This window comes from Bidens hawaiensis, unplaced genomic scaffold, assembly GCF_021521415.1.
Source record: "Bidens hawaiensis isolate Kalapana, Puna unplaced genomic scaffold, B.hawaiensis_p1.1 tig00056784_1, whole genome shotgun sequence".
Taxonomy (NCBI): Eukaryota; Viridiplantae; Streptophyta; class Magnoliopsida; order Asterales; family Asteraceae; genus Bidens; species Bidens hawaiensis.
In genome coordinates, this window is record NW_027500225.1 from 47,052 (window position 1) to 63,688 (window position 16,637).

General features: G+C 36.1%; 2 protein-coding genes across 4 annotated transcripts; both read right to left on the reverse strand.

Annotated features, from left to right (window-relative positions):
* Positions 1–1,014: 1,014 nt before the first annotated feature.
* On the reverse strand, positions 1,015–7,887 carry LOC143601584 (RNA-binding motif protein 25-like). Of its 3 annotated transcripts, none has more exons than XM_077078964.1 (7): positions 7,430–7,887; positions 5,271–5,527; positions 4,707–4,859; positions 4,170–4,587; positions 2,846–3,505; positions 2,019–2,524; positions 1,015–1,402 (listed from the first exon to the last, which is right to left on the reverse strand). In XM_077078964.1, the coding sequence occupies exons 1-7, from the start codon at positions 7,770–7,772 to the stop codon at positions 1,151–1,153; spliced, it is 2,589 nt and encodes an 862-aa protein (XP_076935079.1). In that variant the 5' UTR covers positions 7,773–7,887; the 3' UTR covers positions 1,015–1,150. The 3 variants fall into 3 exon arrangements, with proteins under 3 accessions (XP_076935079.1, XP_076935078.1, XP_076935080.1); XM_077078963.1 differs by having other exon boundaries at positions 2,846–3,508; XM_077078965.1 differs by lacking the exon at positions 7,430–7,887 and adding an exon at positions 5,674–5,902 and having other exon boundaries at positions 2,846–3,508.
* A 2,108-nt stretch (positions 7,888–9,995) lies between these two features.
* On the reverse strand, positions 9,996–15,023 carry LOC143601586 (uncharacterized). The gene is made up of 9 exons (XM_077078966.1): positions 14,833–15,023; positions 13,807–13,883; positions 13,162–13,273; positions 12,985–13,082; positions 12,758–12,891; positions 12,565–12,673; positions 11,749–11,940; positions 11,003–11,139; positions 9,996–10,294 (listed from the first exon to the last, which is right to left on the reverse strand). The coding sequence occupies exons 1-9, from the start codon at positions 15,017–15,019 to the stop codon at positions 10,006–10,008; spliced, it is 1,335 nt and encodes a 444-aa protein (XP_076935081.1). The 5' UTR covers positions 15,020–15,023; the 3' UTR covers positions 9,996–10,005.
* Positions 15,024–16,637: the final 1,614 nt, after the last annotated feature.

A 16,637-nucleotide genomic window follows, 5' to 3' on the forward strand; every position in this document is an offset into this window, starting at 1 on the left:
TTACGAGCAACCTTGTTCTTCAATGATCCATTTCAGCTCTTTGCTATAAAATAACTTATTAGCAAAGTGTACTCGGGAGTACTGTTCCTTGCTTGAGCTGAACGTTGCCCGATATTACTTAGAGATATTCCTTTAGATCATCAAGCATACTTGGACCATACTTATTAATGAATACCTTGCCCGGTCTTCCAATTTCTTGGCTTCTTGGACTTGGATAACCAAACCTTACTCGGAAGAGTAATATACTTGGCTCTGAAGAACAGACTTACTTGATAAAGTGAACCTTGCCCGGATTTACATAAACTAGTGTACCTTACTCGGCAATGCACTGATTTGCAAACCCTGCTCAGATATCCACTTAAGAAGACTACTTGAAGTAAACCTTGCCCGGTAGGCAAAATATCGTACTCGGCCAAGTAAAAGCTTGCTCGGATGTCTAAGGTGTGCTCGGATCCATTACTTAGCGAATTCAGAGGAGGTTGAGAAGATTCCAATCTTCCATGTACTTCATTTAGGTCAAATCTTTGACTCAACAATCTCCCCCTTAGGTCAATTTCTTGACCCAACAGAGCATGCACCGACAATTAAGCGGGATTAACTGTAAACTAATCTGATTGGATTTTATATGTAATTTTTAATATATATATATATATAAACAAAATTATATATATAAAAAGATTCAATTTTGACGAATCGACTATATATAGCGATTAATCGACGCCTAAGCACAATTTTTATAACTTTGGCATGTTCAATAGAGATGCACATATTGGTTTAAGGGTCCAAACCGGTTCAGGTTGGTCAAAATACTAGTCGTTTCGAGCGCACTCATAAGAACAAGTTGCATTAAAGCAAACACAAATGTCCTATAACATTACCATAAGCATGTGATAATAATAAATTGAAGTATGATTTATCATAACACAAGACAAAAACAGAAACATTTATAATATTTCTAGCTGCCAAATGAAAAAAGCAAGATCACAAACTTTACCCCTAAACTGATTAAAGATGAAAAATTAAATGTTCTAAAGATTGATTGATTAATTGACAAAAGTTGACATAAAATTTGGTTATTAAAAGATATGTGCTAATAACAAAGATTCAAGTTTTTCAGTAATACCAGAATGACAACAAGGTGGTTCATTGATTACGCTTTCGATCTACCTGCAAGACCGCTTTCCACTTTCTTCACTTCGAAAATAAGCATTCTCCACATTTTAAGCACAAACATTTCAGCTTCCTCGTCCAAAATAGATTGTAGTCGATCAAGCATTTCGTCTGCTGTCACGTGTTCTTGAGTGCTTGAAACTATGTAGTCAACAAGCGACATTTCTTCTTCACCTAAAAACTCGGTTATCTTCTTGGAGATCCATGGTCTCATTCTTTCATGTAATCCGTTCTGTATAATATCATCAAACAACCATCATGTAAAATGACACATATACAACGTTCGGCTCCTAATAAAAGATCGTGAGCTACTCGAGTCAGATCGATAAGAAGCTTGAAACGAGTCGAGCCTTATCAAGCCAAAGCTTCAAATAAAGCCCGTTTAGTTATCGAGCCCGAGCTTGAGCCTTGTATGAGATCGCTTAAGCTCGTTGAGCCTTAAGAAGCCTCAAAGATTTTTTAAGTTTTAACGTTTTTAGACTTCTCTATGTATTAATTCACTGCACAACCAAGCTCGAACCAAGATTTGACTCGTTAAAGTTACTGCACACGAGCTCGAACTGAGCTTAGGTTCGTTTAAGGCTTTTCTCAACATATAAAAATATTAAAAAATGTATATAAATTAATTAATTAATATATAATAATAAACAAGCCAAGCTCTAAAAAAAGAGCTCGAAACGAACTGAGTTCAAGCTCGAGCTCCTGTAAATAAAAATGAGCTTGAGCCTAGTCGAACTCAGACTTGGCTCGGCTCATTTACACCCCTCGGCCCTTTTAACAAACGAATTGGGTCAGACACCAACCCATTTAAACTAGACAAAAAGCAAGAGTAAAGTAAATATACTAACCTTATTATAAACCTCCCAATTTATCGGATACGAGAACAGCTCATCTTTAGTTTTTGGAATGGTGTCGATTAACTGTTTTGCATCCAGAAGCTTCTTATTATCTGGCGTTTTCACTTTTTCTTTCTCATCTCGAGCCCGATTAGTTTCATGGTCCCGGTCCCGATGGCCAGATCGATCACGATCATGGGCCCGTCTACTTCGGTCCCTATCCGAATCGGGCTTTTCTCCAACTCGTTTTGCAAATTCAGCAGCTGCAGCCAAATTAGAAGGTGGGACCGGTGTGGTTTCTCTAACAGCTTGTAATTCTTCTGTTGAATAATCTATTGGAACCAAAGGCCGCATTTTTTTGTCCTTTTGTGCATCTTCATCTTCTTCATGGAAAAGTGACGGCACCGTTGTTCTTTTCCCGGACCCCACAAGACCAAACCCTAACTTTTTGGGACCGAGTGTGTTGCTTTGTTTTGTTTCGGAATCGTCACTGGTCCCGTTTTGGGTAATTTTGTTACCTGTTATGTGAACAGTACATACATAAATAACATTATAAAGTACAATAAAATAAACTACACCACCAATTCTATTAAAAAGGTATTTAATTTGTTGGAAGGTAAACCGTATACCCGTGTTGAGGTTCAAATACCATTAAAAATAAAAATAATACATAATTGTTTGAATAATAAAAATTTTGAAGATTGGCATCTAAATATTAACACTATGGCAACTTTTAACCCGTTTTACCCATGAACTTGAGGTATTGACCCATTTGATATAAAATATGACTGAAATCAACCAGTTACTAATTAAAATGAATTAAAACTACCAATACTTACCAATCTCATTTCCATGTTCCATCTCAACATCTGTTGACTGGTGGTCAACAGCCTTATTTCTGGATTCCAATAAGCTCCCATCAACTAGCATAGCATTTTCAATTCCGTTAGCGGTATTGTTATTACTATTAGCAGATAAAATCTCTAATGCATGTTTTTGTTGTTCTTTCAGTTTCTCTCGTTCTTCTTCTTCTTTCCTTTTAGCCTCAGCAATTTCTTCCATTTCTTTGATTTTATCCTCCTGATCCTCTTCTTTCTCCCTTAATCTCCTTTTTCTTTCCTCTCTTTCTTCACCGCTATTTCTATATTTTCTTTTTCTACTATAAGTATCATCATTTTCTTGATCTATTATCTCATATTTCCTATCTTGTTCTCTATCCTTTTCCCTTTCTCTCTCCTGTTTCCGGGCCCGTTCTTTCTCCTTTTCTCTAATTTCCCACTCTTTCAAGCGAGCCCGATATCGACGCTCTTCTTCACGGATTTTGTATTCTCGTTCCCGCTCTCGTTTGGCCCGTTCTTGCTCACGTTCTCTTTCGTATCTTTCCAATTCTCGTTCTTTTTCACGGGCCCGTTCTCGCTCTTTTTTACTGTTTCGATCGGGTGAACTTGTTTCAAGCTTCTCGTTTTCATTCGTTGGTTTTTCTTCATCTTTTTTATCTTCTGCTGCATATGAAAAGAGCAACATCAAATGAAGAAAACAACCAATTGCCACGTATTTACTAGCAGATATATCAAGTTAAATGACGAGTGTGTTAACAATGATTAAAAGAACATAGTTTAAATGTGTTAGCTAAAATAATAACCTATATGTTTAAACAGAGGATTTAGCAAGTTGTATGCATTATAACAGATTTTAAGATCCAACATCTAAGCTGTTTGTTTTACCCGTTTGAATTTTAAAAAAAAAACACAAATAAACTGGTCCATTATTAAAAGGAATGCGTTGTAAATTTCCCATGTGAAGTCATTACAGAAAGAGTTGAATTGAAACAAAACATTATGATTGTGGGTCAAAACAGGTCAGATTGATTTGACCTGCAAACACATCTCGTTATTTTCTTCGAACTTTGATATAAACTTATTTTTTTTAACTAGGAGTAAGAGAGCAATACCATTACAATAATAATCTACATGTTCAGATAAATTATTTTTAGAGATTTTATGTATTAAAATTTCAATTTGAACTACTTTCAACCCGACAGACTCACTTGACACATTCCTCTTAAGCTAAAACCATGATATGACCTGATTTAGAGTACACCTCAACCTAAATCGACCACTTATTAAGTAAACACGCAGTACTGTGTGTGGAAGAATTACTTACCACTTCTCGCTGCATCAGCATCAGAATCACCATCTTTAGACTTTGCAGGGTGATCAGAAGTAGAACTTCCACCAGCATCCGGGGCAATTTGTGGTGGCGGTGGTGGTGGCGGCAAAGGCTTATTCTTTATCCTCTCTTCTATCATTCCTGAAAGCTTTTCACTGGCTTCTTTATCAGCTTCTTTATCTTCATCAGTCACAAGTCCAAATGAAGCATAATCATCAATTTCTTTGTTTGATTCATTGTTATTGTTACTATTATCATCTTCCTTTGATTCATCCACGGAAGTCTTTGGAGATGTGGTTTTTTCCTCTTTACCAGCTCCTTCAGCATCTGCCGCCTTTGATTTTTTTGAATCCTCTTTTTTCTTCTCAACAAAACGCTTGAGATACTCTTTAGTTGCTTTGTCAAAATTCAACTGCAAAGTTGAAGCCAAGTAACTTATATAAAGTAATTATCAACTAAAACTTGAAAAATCTATAAGATCCATAAAAAATTACTTGACAAGAGGAATTAAAAAAAGAAGATTTAACATACCATTAGCTCCTGGCCGTCAATACTTAATTTACTCAGTAGCCGTAAAGCACGTAAAACTCCTTCCACAGATTCAAATTCACAAAAACCAAATCCCTTCAAAGCTCCAGTAGTGGGATCCGGAACACGTTTCCAACTTTTAACAGGCCCGCAAAGCTTCAAAATACAGTTAAATGTGTAAGCACATGAACACTAAAATCTGTTTCCAATTATGAAAAAGGAAAAAATGTATGTGAAGGGTAGTCAAAGTTTCTTACATCAACTCGTTGACCAAAAATCGTTTATACAAAAAAGGGTACCCAAGTTTTTTAAACGATTTTAGTGTTCGGTTTCCATTTACATGTGTAAGCACATGAACACTAAAATCGTTTATACAAAGTCCGACTAAAAAGCATGCAGATATATTTTAAAATGACAAAACTACCATATATTCTTACATCGAGTCGTTTACATCAATAAAAGAATATTTTTGTCTTTGCATAGTTTTTAAAAACATCTTATCATTTGGCAGAGCCAATAAAGCGGATTGATAATAAATAAAAAAAGAGAGGGAGACAACAAAATTACTTGCAAAAGGGAGAGCATGAAATCATTGTCCACTGTTGATGCTATCTTGCCAACATAAATCGTGGTCATTGGCTTCTCAGTTTGAGCTATGGCTAAATTTACAGGTGGCCTCACAATCGTAGGGATCACCGGGCCTCGCATAAGCATAACTGGAGGGCGCTGTAAAGTTGGAATGACTCCTATTGCTCCAGGTGGTCTTTGAGGATACGCGGGTCGAAGCATTGGAGGATATGTAGGAGGTGCATAACGGATCATTCCTGCATAAATAAGACAAACAAAACTATGCAAGCTTGTTAGATAAGGTTCAAGAGATTATTACTTCTATAAAATGCTTCCATTCAACACACTCAACAAATATATTATAAATCAGACTTGGTAACACAAAATAATAAACAATGTTTACCCAAATACTACAAGCAATTAGAGATTGAAGCATAGGCACACCAGCTGAATAGATAACCTGAATAAAAATTATATACAAGAATATGGAACTCATAGATCATGATTATACAAAGCAGCTTACCTCATGCATGCTGAAAAATAGTGGCCTTGTGTCAACAAGAGACTTCCAAAAGGTCTTGATGACAAGACATTCACATTCTAATTTGTGTTTCACAATTTTAAATTTTGAACTATTATAGAACCATCATACACAGTAACAGATGCAAAAAATTGAAACCAAATAGTATAGTTGAAAAGATTGTGATACCTTGGCATGTAAAGGGCAGAAAGAACTCAGTTGCAAGCATGTTCTGCTGCCGACAAATCACGATTTGAGAACCCATTAAAGGGAAAGTAGACTACAGTATAAACCTTACTTAACATGAACATTGGCACAATGTTTGCATACCAAAAAAGTTGTCTAACTAAAAATATTTTAGGGTCATTTTGGATAACAGAAAGTAGATTTTTCCCCTTAAAGTTATTCTAAGTTTCAAAAATAATGAAAAAGCTAGGCAAAATGTTTGCATACCAAAAAAGTTGTGGAAGTAATGATCAGTCTTCAAACCGTTTTCACCAAGATATCAATCCATAGGACACTGTACCAGAAAACATTTTGTCATCACTACTCCCTAAACATCTCTAAACTCCTCACAATTGCTATTGACCAAAAACTTTTCACTGTTATACACACCTACAGACTCATTAATGGCTAAATCTACACATAGGCTGAACAAATTATATGATGTCCTAAAAATGCAATTTTGAATTACGTGCCCACTTTGTTTCATAGACAGTTTTTTACAGATACTTATTGTGCAGCAGGATTAACACAAAAGCCTTGGTCAATGGGGTATCCCGGGTTCTAAACCTGAAGGAGGCGGAATGATTCTTTTGAAGTTTGTTAAGTTGCCAATTTCAGTGCCCTAAGTTTAACAACTTAAATTATGCCCTCAATTTTAACAATTTGGTTAAATATAACAAGAATAACAAATAACTTTGAGAAAAGAAGGCGTTCCAAAAATATTCCCATCCATGTTTCGATATAAAATTTTGAATAAGTCATTTTCGTTTCTCTACGCACATCGATTATCATAGTGAGCAAAACAGTATTGGAAAATTCGTAACTAGTCGGCGATTAATAGCTAGTCAGACCAAATCACCAGCCAATATCTGGACAATTTCAGGCCAAACTCTGTAAATTCCAGCCAACATTTGTAAATTATTTATAAAAATGTGTGTGTGTAGAACTGAAAATTGCACACAAAATCATGTGAATATATATACATACAATCAAACCGAAAATTACATTTACAGATAACTGCAAAATTACATATAAAAATCCCAGCCCAATTAATCGCTAGTCCCCACTCCACCGGCCAGCTAACGCCTAGCGAGTTCTACAACACTGAAGCATCAACCAAACTTATTTAATCATTTATTAATTATTATTAAACTAAACTATTTTTAATATGTAAAATTTTTAGTTAGTTACAGTATTCTCAAGATGCTAAACCAGACATGTTACACACATCAGCTAACCCGACAACTAATTCCTATAACAATCAGCTACACCGACAATCCGACACACAAACACATCAACTAACTAACATTTTTTCACTTCAAATCCACACACCACCACCACCAACAATTTAATTAATTAACTACACACATTCCAAAAACAACACAATAATCAAAACCCAAATAATAGGACCCACCTGGATTATTCATCTGATACCCATTCGGCGGCCCAGGCACTGGCACGGGCGCATACATCCTCATCGGCGGCTGCCCAGGCTGCCCGTACATCATTTGCTGACCTGGCGGCTGCACCTGAAACCCAGTGTTCGGAACCGCACCGTATTGCGGCGGCGGCCGGAACACCGGCGGAGCAAACGACTGAACCTGCGGCAGCTGCGGCGTCTGTGACGGCGGTGGTGGTGGTGGTTGTGGCAAATTGGTGGTAAGGTTAGGGTTTAGTGGTGGATCTGAATTGGGTGGAATTGGAGTGTCAGAGGATGGGGTTATTGATGTGGATGGTGAGGTTGATGTATTCGCCATCAGAGGTTTGAAGATTGATTGATTATTATTATTATTATGGTGAATTTGGGGTTTTGATGATGATAAAGATATGAGCCCTAATTTTGATTTGATTTGATTTGATTTGATTTGGGATGAATGTATGAATAGAATATTAATGAATATTATGAAGGAGTTTGGTTTGGTGAGGTTAATGGAAACAAGTACAAATAAGTTAATAAGTTATGATAACTAATGTTGGGTTATGGGGGTGGTTGGTTGCTTTTGAGTACAAATAAGTTTTGAGGTGTTTGTTTATAGAAAAAGAACCGTTAATCGAACTAGAGGTGCACAAACAAGTTTAAAACTCAACATCGGTTTGAGTTAAAGCCGGTTTCGTTTGGTTAACAAAAGTCAAAACCGAATTATGATTGGTTTCGGTTCGTGTTGAAACCGATTTCTTACCTTGTTACAGTCGGTTTCAGTTCGGGTTTTGATCGGTTTCGTTTCGGTTCGGTTAACCAGTTTGAAACCAGGTTCGGTTAACTAGTTTGAAACCATTTTTGGTGGAAAAAATTCCAAACCGGTTTCAAACATGGTTTCAATCGGTTCCAAACCGGTTTCTACATAATCGGTTTGTTTTTCCTCATCAAAACCGGTTCCAAACTAGTTAAAACTCGAACCGTAACTGATCGTAACCTGGTCAAGAGCAGGTTTCAACCCGAACCGAAACTGATCATGAACCGATTTTGACTTTTGTTGACCAAACCGAGCTGGTTTCAACCCAACCTGGTTTTTTATGTTAAACTGGTTTGTGCAACCCTGGTATTATTAAACAATAAGTGTAAAGCGTTTAATAAATATGATACAAGTTTTAAAAAAGGCAAATTAAAGGGTTATATTAGTGTCGTAGGCCTCGATTAATTCCTGATTAGCTGCTAGTTCACACTCATCGACTAATTTTGATTTGAGATGAGTATATGAAAAAGTTTGTTTGGTGAGTTTAATGGAAACAAGTACATAAGTAACAAACATTCAATGTTGGGTTGTGGTATGTTGGTTTAAGAGTACGTTTTATGTTTTAGATTAACTTTGAAATCAACTTATTGATTGATTTATTGTTTTTTTAAAAATTCAGTTTGAAAAGTCAGGATTTTGGGCTTTGTAAAAACATTTTTTTTTTCCTTTCAAAAAGCTAGAATGTAAATGATTTTTGTGATTGTCAAACACTTTTAACTTTATTGGATTTTTAGAAAAGCTAATAAGTTGTTTTAAAACTCAATCTCAAACATACTCTAAGTTTTAACATATGAGTCGGTGTGTTTGTTATAAAAGAAATTATAATTATAATATTATACATATAAGGGTAAAGTGTGTGATAAATATCATTATCACCGTACTCAGTAAATCACACATATATCAAAGCTATAGCAGGGTAAGATGTAGACAACCTTACATCTACCCCGTAGGAATAGAGATGTTGCTTCCGGTAACATCTACGGCTCGATGGTAGTTTTGTATCAAGCTTGGACATAGGACACATAATACTTAACCATTGGAACACCGATCGATTGGTGCATGTACCCTTGTCTTTCAGCTATCAACATCACCACATGATACATAATTAACCTTCCATCACTTTTAACGTTATTTTCACTAATTAGTATAGTGTTTAACGCTATCAAACACTTTTAAAGTGTGAAGTGTTTGCTAAAAATCTCTAAGATCAAAAGAGAACGTAAAACTCACATCACCGAGCCCATTAAGACTCACATCACCGCTCTTATCTTCGCTTAAGGCGGCGCTCATGTTTCAACCATTACCCGAGCACATTAAAATTCACATCACCGCTCTCAATCTCTAAGATCAAATATGGCTTGTTCTTCGTTTCTTTATGACAAGCACGGTAAGGGTCCTTGAAGTTAGAGTTAACACTCAAATATTTTAAAGACTCTATACTTGTGTACTTATAAATCTATGCAATATATTGATAAACTTTTTCATTTGATACGAATTTACAACGATAGGTTTGTTGTACTAAACTTTAACTAAACAACATAAGGGATTTGTCGATTTGACATCGTTTACAAAGACCCATCATTTAAAAAAAGCGTGATCGATAGTCGTTCCTTCGTTCATTTATCAATTTAATATTTGTATAAATGCATTCCTTTAGCCTTATCTAATCATTACGAGTTTACCGTTACAAGACACTCGATAATCCAACTTAAAATTTTCAAAATACCGCGAAAGCACGATGCACGAGTTCATACCGTTACACCAAGGGTTCTACCAAAGTTTGAAACTTTGGAGGGACTTTAAGCAACGGTGCTTGTAAATCACCCAGGTTACCAAGTTGACCACACACAGCCATTTGGTCATCACCTCTACTCGGTCTCATGAACACAACACAACCACCTTCAGCCAACGTGTTTCTAAACTCGACCATTCTCTCGTCTGTCGAGAGTTGGAAGTTGGACCCACTATGCGGGTTGAATGTCAAAAGGTTGATTTTACAAGGAATGCCCTTAACAAGATCAGTTATCCTCTTTGCATCATCAATGCTGCAAAATATAAGACCAAAAGCAATTGAATAATAAAACACAAACGTGAGCGAAATTACATAGATAACCCTGGAATTAGAGGTGTAAAAGTAAATGAGACGAGCCACTCTAGACCGACTCGCTAAAAGCTCGAATCAACCTGAGCTTAAATGAGCCCGAGCCAAAAATAAGCTCGCTTATCAAACAAGCTCGATCCCAAGCTTCATATACTAAGCTCAGTTAGGCTGGCGAGCCTCTTATAAATATGAATGCAGTAATTTTTATCTGATATAATAAGTATATATTACATAATAAAAACTATTATACATATAATTATAATGAAAATAACTAAAATATAATATGTTATATATAATTAACAAATATATAAAAACAGCTATATGCATATAGATAAAAATAACTAAATAATAAACGAGCAGAGCTTGAGCCTGAAAAATTCTTACGAGGCGAGCTCAGCTTGTTTGCACTCCTACACAAACTCGTTTATCATCTGTCAGACCGGCTGACCGGAAACTTCATTTTTTTATTTCTCACTTGTGTGTCAAATATAATTACAAATGTTTATATCAATTAGTAATCTAATTCTATTTTTAAAAAAAAAAAATTGATTAAGGAGGTTTTATGCATTATTAAGATTAAAAACATATCGTATTTGGAAAAGCTTATTGAGATAAATGTATATGATAAGAAAGTAAAGTTTGTTGGTCAAACCTGTCGTTGACTCCAGCAAGCAGCACGTATTCAAACAGGACTTTGTATTTATGTTTTAAGCTGAGTTCTTCACGAAGGGTATCAAGAAGTAATGTCAAATTATACTTCCGATTAATGGGCATAATCCAGTTCCTAACCTATAATATAACTGCAGACTGTAAGTCAAATTAGAAACGAATACAGAACATTACTTTTGACCCATCTGACCCGTTCCCCTTTTAGTTACTTATTTAAGCGCGGCCCGTTTGACATGTTTTGATAAAGGTGGCAGCTTCAACCCATTAGCTTATGAACGGGTCAAATAAGAAATGTTTAAAAAGGGAGAACAGGTGAAAGGACTTGAAAATTGCGGATCATAAATACAATAATTAAAAGATTCATATTATCGTTCTTATGAAAAACGAACAAAAAGGGGTTAGTGTGCCATGGACCCATTTCTAAAAATGACCCGATACTCAGCCCGCCAACCAAATTTGCCTCTGCAAACGAGCCGCGCCAGGGAGGGCTTGGGCTCGGCTAGTTTAGAAACTCGTTTATCTTAACAAGCTGAAATGTTGAGCTCAAGCTCGGCTCATCAGAAGCTTGAGTCAGCTCATTTTTATCTTTAAAATTTTGTATTTTGTACACATGTTGATATGCATAAAAAACCAAAAATAATATTTGTACCCATTAGTAAGTAAATGGGTCAACTACGCCAGTGGTAAACATAATAAAAGGTTAGTAATTAAAGGGATAAGGAATATTACCTCATCAGTTGTAGCATTCAAACTAACAGCTAATGCGCATTTAGACTCGCGAAGGAACTGCTTTATCTGGGGTACAAGCCCACTTGTTGAAGCGGTAACTTTATCTGGGCTGAAATGGAGTCCTTGTTCATCAACCATTATATCTGCAGCTTTTATCACATTCTCAATGTTTTGAAGTGGTTCTCCCATTCCCTACAGATAAAATATAAACAAAATAATATTAATACTTCATTCATTCTCTATACAGATGACTTGTTCAGATTTGACTTTGACTGTCAAACATACGAATTCTAGTGGCAAAATGGGTTGTTCGGTTAACCGATCAAAATGGTCATTTTTAGCATGATTCAATATTTGTTGATGTTGGTTGAACCACCAACATATTTGTCCAATTCTGTTTATAGTCAGCTTTTCTACAAAATAAATGTACTAAATACAGTTAAAAAAATTATATTATAAAAATAATATCTAATTTGTTTAAATAAATCTATTTAGGAGGTAGAAAACATCAGTATAACACTTTTGGCGGCTTTCAAACCGTTTCATCGTGTACTTTAAATTGGCCCGTTACAGTTAAAATGTTACCTAAATCAACCCATATCAAAAAAATGGCTTGAAATTGCCACCTGGCCAAACTTTTGATTTTACAGGTGATGCAAACATATTCGAAAATTAATGCTTGCATGAAAAAGTAATATGATTGAAGGAAGGTGAGAGTAAATTACAACTGTTTATAACATGTTTATAAATAAGAATGAGTTTATCACTTTTATTTATATATAATAGAATTACTCCATGTGTGATAAGCATGCATACCATGAAAACAACATTTCTGATGGAACCGACTTCACTTGTAAACAAACGTCTTGCATAGACTGCTTGTTCTACTATTTCAGCTGCAGTTAGATTTCTCCTCAAACCCATCCTGGAAATAAAAATTATAAATGTCACGCATTCACACAGACGCATATATAATGTATTTACGTGTAGAATGAGAAGATAAACTTGCCTGCCAGTGAAGCAGAATTGGCAATTCATCGCACAGCCGACTTGACTCGAAACACAGACTGTATTCCTGCCTCTATCACCATTAGGAATTATCACCGTCTCTATTACCAATCCATCGTCCAATGTAAACAATATCTGCAGCCCCCTGGTATATTATAAGTAATCAGAAGATCCTCAAAAACCATGTTATACAGTAATTCAATGAATAAATGAATAAGTTATGTTTACCTTCCTAGTGCCATCAGAGGCTATAACGATATCTTTCACTTGTAATGCCTTTAGCTTAGCGCGCTTACTCAACATCATCGTAAGATCTTTGTTTAAACCTAAAAAAAATCAAAAATAATAATATTAATAAGCCGATGAAGCTGTATGAAGAACTTTGGTATTAAAAATGAGGTAAACCTTCTAATTCTTCAGATGAATGTGCCCAAATACCCTTTGAATTGTTGCCATAAAGCAGCTTCCATAACATCAAAGCTTGAGCAGGTCTATATCCTTGTGAAGTGACCCAATTCTGCTTCAAATTTCATGTATTTGTAAATTGATAAAGCTTAAACGGTAGACTTAAGAGAAACAATTATCAAAGAAGTTATTTATGTTCAAATGCAGGATTTCAATTCAAAAACCATGTTATAAATCACAAATCACAACAGGGGTGTTCAGCATTCAAATAGAACTCGAAAACCTGAAATTCGGTTCAAATTATGCATTTTATTTTTATACACACACATAATTATATAAACACATACATATACATATGTGTGTGTGTATAGAGGGAGAAACATACACACAACTACAGAAGATTGTCTGAAATAATACTTCAAGTTCTGAAATTTAATATATAATTTTAATTTTAATGATAAACTCAAGAAACAATTACCCAAAACTACTAAATGTGTAAAATCTAAATCCGTAACCTAGTTATCGGCTTAAAGTTTCTAGTTCATTTAGTTTCTTGTTATTTGATTTTAATTATTAAAGCAGTTTGTCAACTAGTGGTGTACTAATCAGACTCGAAAAACTAGAAAACAAGAAACTTATACGTACCTGAAATTCTTGGTATCTCATTCCTTTGAGAATAACCTTTTGGGAATCACTGAGATTAAATCCACCATCTTCAACTCCTATCAAAACAAGGGTGAGGGTAGCATACAAACAAAATAATCATACAAAACATACAAAGTGAACGTAAAATGGAAGCGCTGTCATTTTCGTAATTCCTCATAATAGATTCATTACGCCACACCAATGTACGAGCAGAGTGCCGATAACTACTCTACTCTGCTTGTAAAGTGTAGCGTAATTATTATTACTCTACCCATATTTTGTTGCAGCGGAATGGACGCGGTGTCATTTTTGTAATTACTCATAATAGATTAGTTATGCCACACCAAAGTACAAGCAGAGTACCGATAACTACTCTACTCTGCTTGTAAAGTGTAGCGTAATTATTATTACTCTACCTATATTTTGTTGTAGCGGAGCTACAATACATATAGAATAATGATAATTAAGTTACATTTACAACCAGAGTAGAGTTGTTATCGGTACTCGGCTCGTACTTTGGCGTGGCCGATAACAACTCTACTCTGGTTGTAAATGTAACTTAATTATCATTACTCTATATGTATTGTAGCTCCGCTACAACAAAATATAGGTAGAGTAATAATAATTACGCTACACTTTACAAGCAGAGCAGAGTAGTTATCGGTACTCTGCTTGTACTTTGGTGTGGCGTAATTAATCTATTATGAGTAATTACGAAAATGACACCAACACCAAAGTACGAGCAGAGTACCGATAACTACTCTACTCTGCTCTTAAAGTGTAGCCTAATTATTATTACTCTATATATATTGTAGAGTAATAATTATGCTACACCAAAGTAAGAGCAAAGCAGAGTAGTAATCAGTGCTCTGCTCGTACTTTGGTGTGGCGTAATGAATCTATTAAGAGTATTCTTCAGACTCATTCCAAGTCGTCAAAACAAAACGAATACAGATTTGAAATAATATTATGAAATTTGTGTGTGTGGAACCATCGACAATTAAAAATGTTACAATATTATTTCACCTGAAGAAGAATACGAAGAACATGAGTGGCTTAGGGTTTGTGAAAGCCGAGACGGAGTGATTGCAGTTGTTGAAATTGAGCGCCGTTGGCGTTGGTTGAATAAATGAGAAATAAGTGACGGAGTGAATAACGGTGTGGTGGTGGTGGTGGTTGTACGGCGGAAGACGGTGGTGGTGATGGTGGCCATTTTAATTTGCCTCATCCAGATACAAGCTTGCTTCCATGAGTTTCATTTATGGAGCACGAATATAAGTGTACAAACCAAGTATTTTTAGGAATCCGATCAAGGTATAGTCGTATTTGATTAGGTTTTCCAGGTTTTGACCAGGTAAAGCGGAACCGGATCTAGCGGGTCCAGGAAGAAACCCAAGCCTTGGACGTATCCGCGAGTCGGGTATGGATAGGAACGGATTTCAGGTCGAGTTCGGAACTGTATATTTTGTGCACGTCTAAGCTTGAATAGAGTCACGAGTTTAAACGAGTCTGTTATTTTGATTTTCATATATTTTTTTATTTAATATGTTAAATACATTTATATAATTACTATTATTATATGTGAAATAATGTAAAAAATAGATAAAGAAGATGTATTATGTTTCATATAAAAGTTATAAATATTAATTAATATAAAGTAATAAATTAATAAAATAATAGACGAGTCCAGCTTGAACATGAAAAACTACTCACCAATCACACTTTAGCTTTAGAGATAACTTTTGTAAAGAGAGTCGAGCTCAGGCTTTAGTAAGTTAAACAAATTAAGCACGGGCTTGACTCAGCTTGTTTATATCTGAAGAAACGTGGATCGACTCACTGGTAGACGATCTACTTTCCTCGGGTGTGATTATGCTATTCCACCGATGGTTCTCTGGGATCTGGGTTCTTCCACCTACAAAATGAACAGCACCGTAAACTTACCCCTCAGAAAGGGACAGAGGGGTCCTCTTTGGGGTAACCCTCCGGTGTGAGAATAAGTGTTTGTAGGAGAAGACAATAATATGAGAGTAAGGAAATTTGGAGAGTATTGCTTTAATATAGCTGAATACTGTGTAGTTAGATGTGATTGTCTGTCTTCTTTGTGGAGTTGATGTGGTATTTATAGTGCTAGGGTTTCCACTGATGGGGCTCAGCCTTGTTGGCCTCCTCCAATTGCTTTGCGCCACGTGTCCTTGGGGACACCTGGTGCTTTTTCATTGGTTGTAATCACGTGGTAGCACATGGGTTTTGCTGAGTTGTCCACCTTTCATTGGCAGCTGTCAACATCAGCATATTCTTATTCCTTAAAAAGATACCTTCTGGAAGGTTGTCTGACGTGCACAATCAAGGTTGCCCTAATCCTGATTTGGATAAGGGCGAGGTTGATTATGTGCATGTGTGATACGCGCCTATCCTGAGGATGCGCGAGGTCTTCTCTTTATTCTCACGCGCAGATGTTTCATGCGCAGATGTGATATGCGCCACGCGCGGATGCGCAGATGTGATATGCGTGAGCATATGTGATGCGTGAGCATGTGATGCCTGAGCATGTGATATGCGTGAGCATATGTGATGCGTGAGCATATGTGATGCCTGAGCATGTGATGCCTGGGCATGTGATGCATGAGCATATGTGATATGCGTGAGCATATGTGATATGCGCCATGCGCATAGGTTTTGGCTTTGTGCCTTCATAATGTCTTGATTTCAAGCCTCTTGTCTATATCTTGTGGGTTGACCCGCCTCGCTCGGTGTTGAGGCGGGTACATACCTCTTCAAGCCCCCCCCCCAGTCTAATGTTTGTCTTGTCTCGCGCGAGCGAGGTAAGA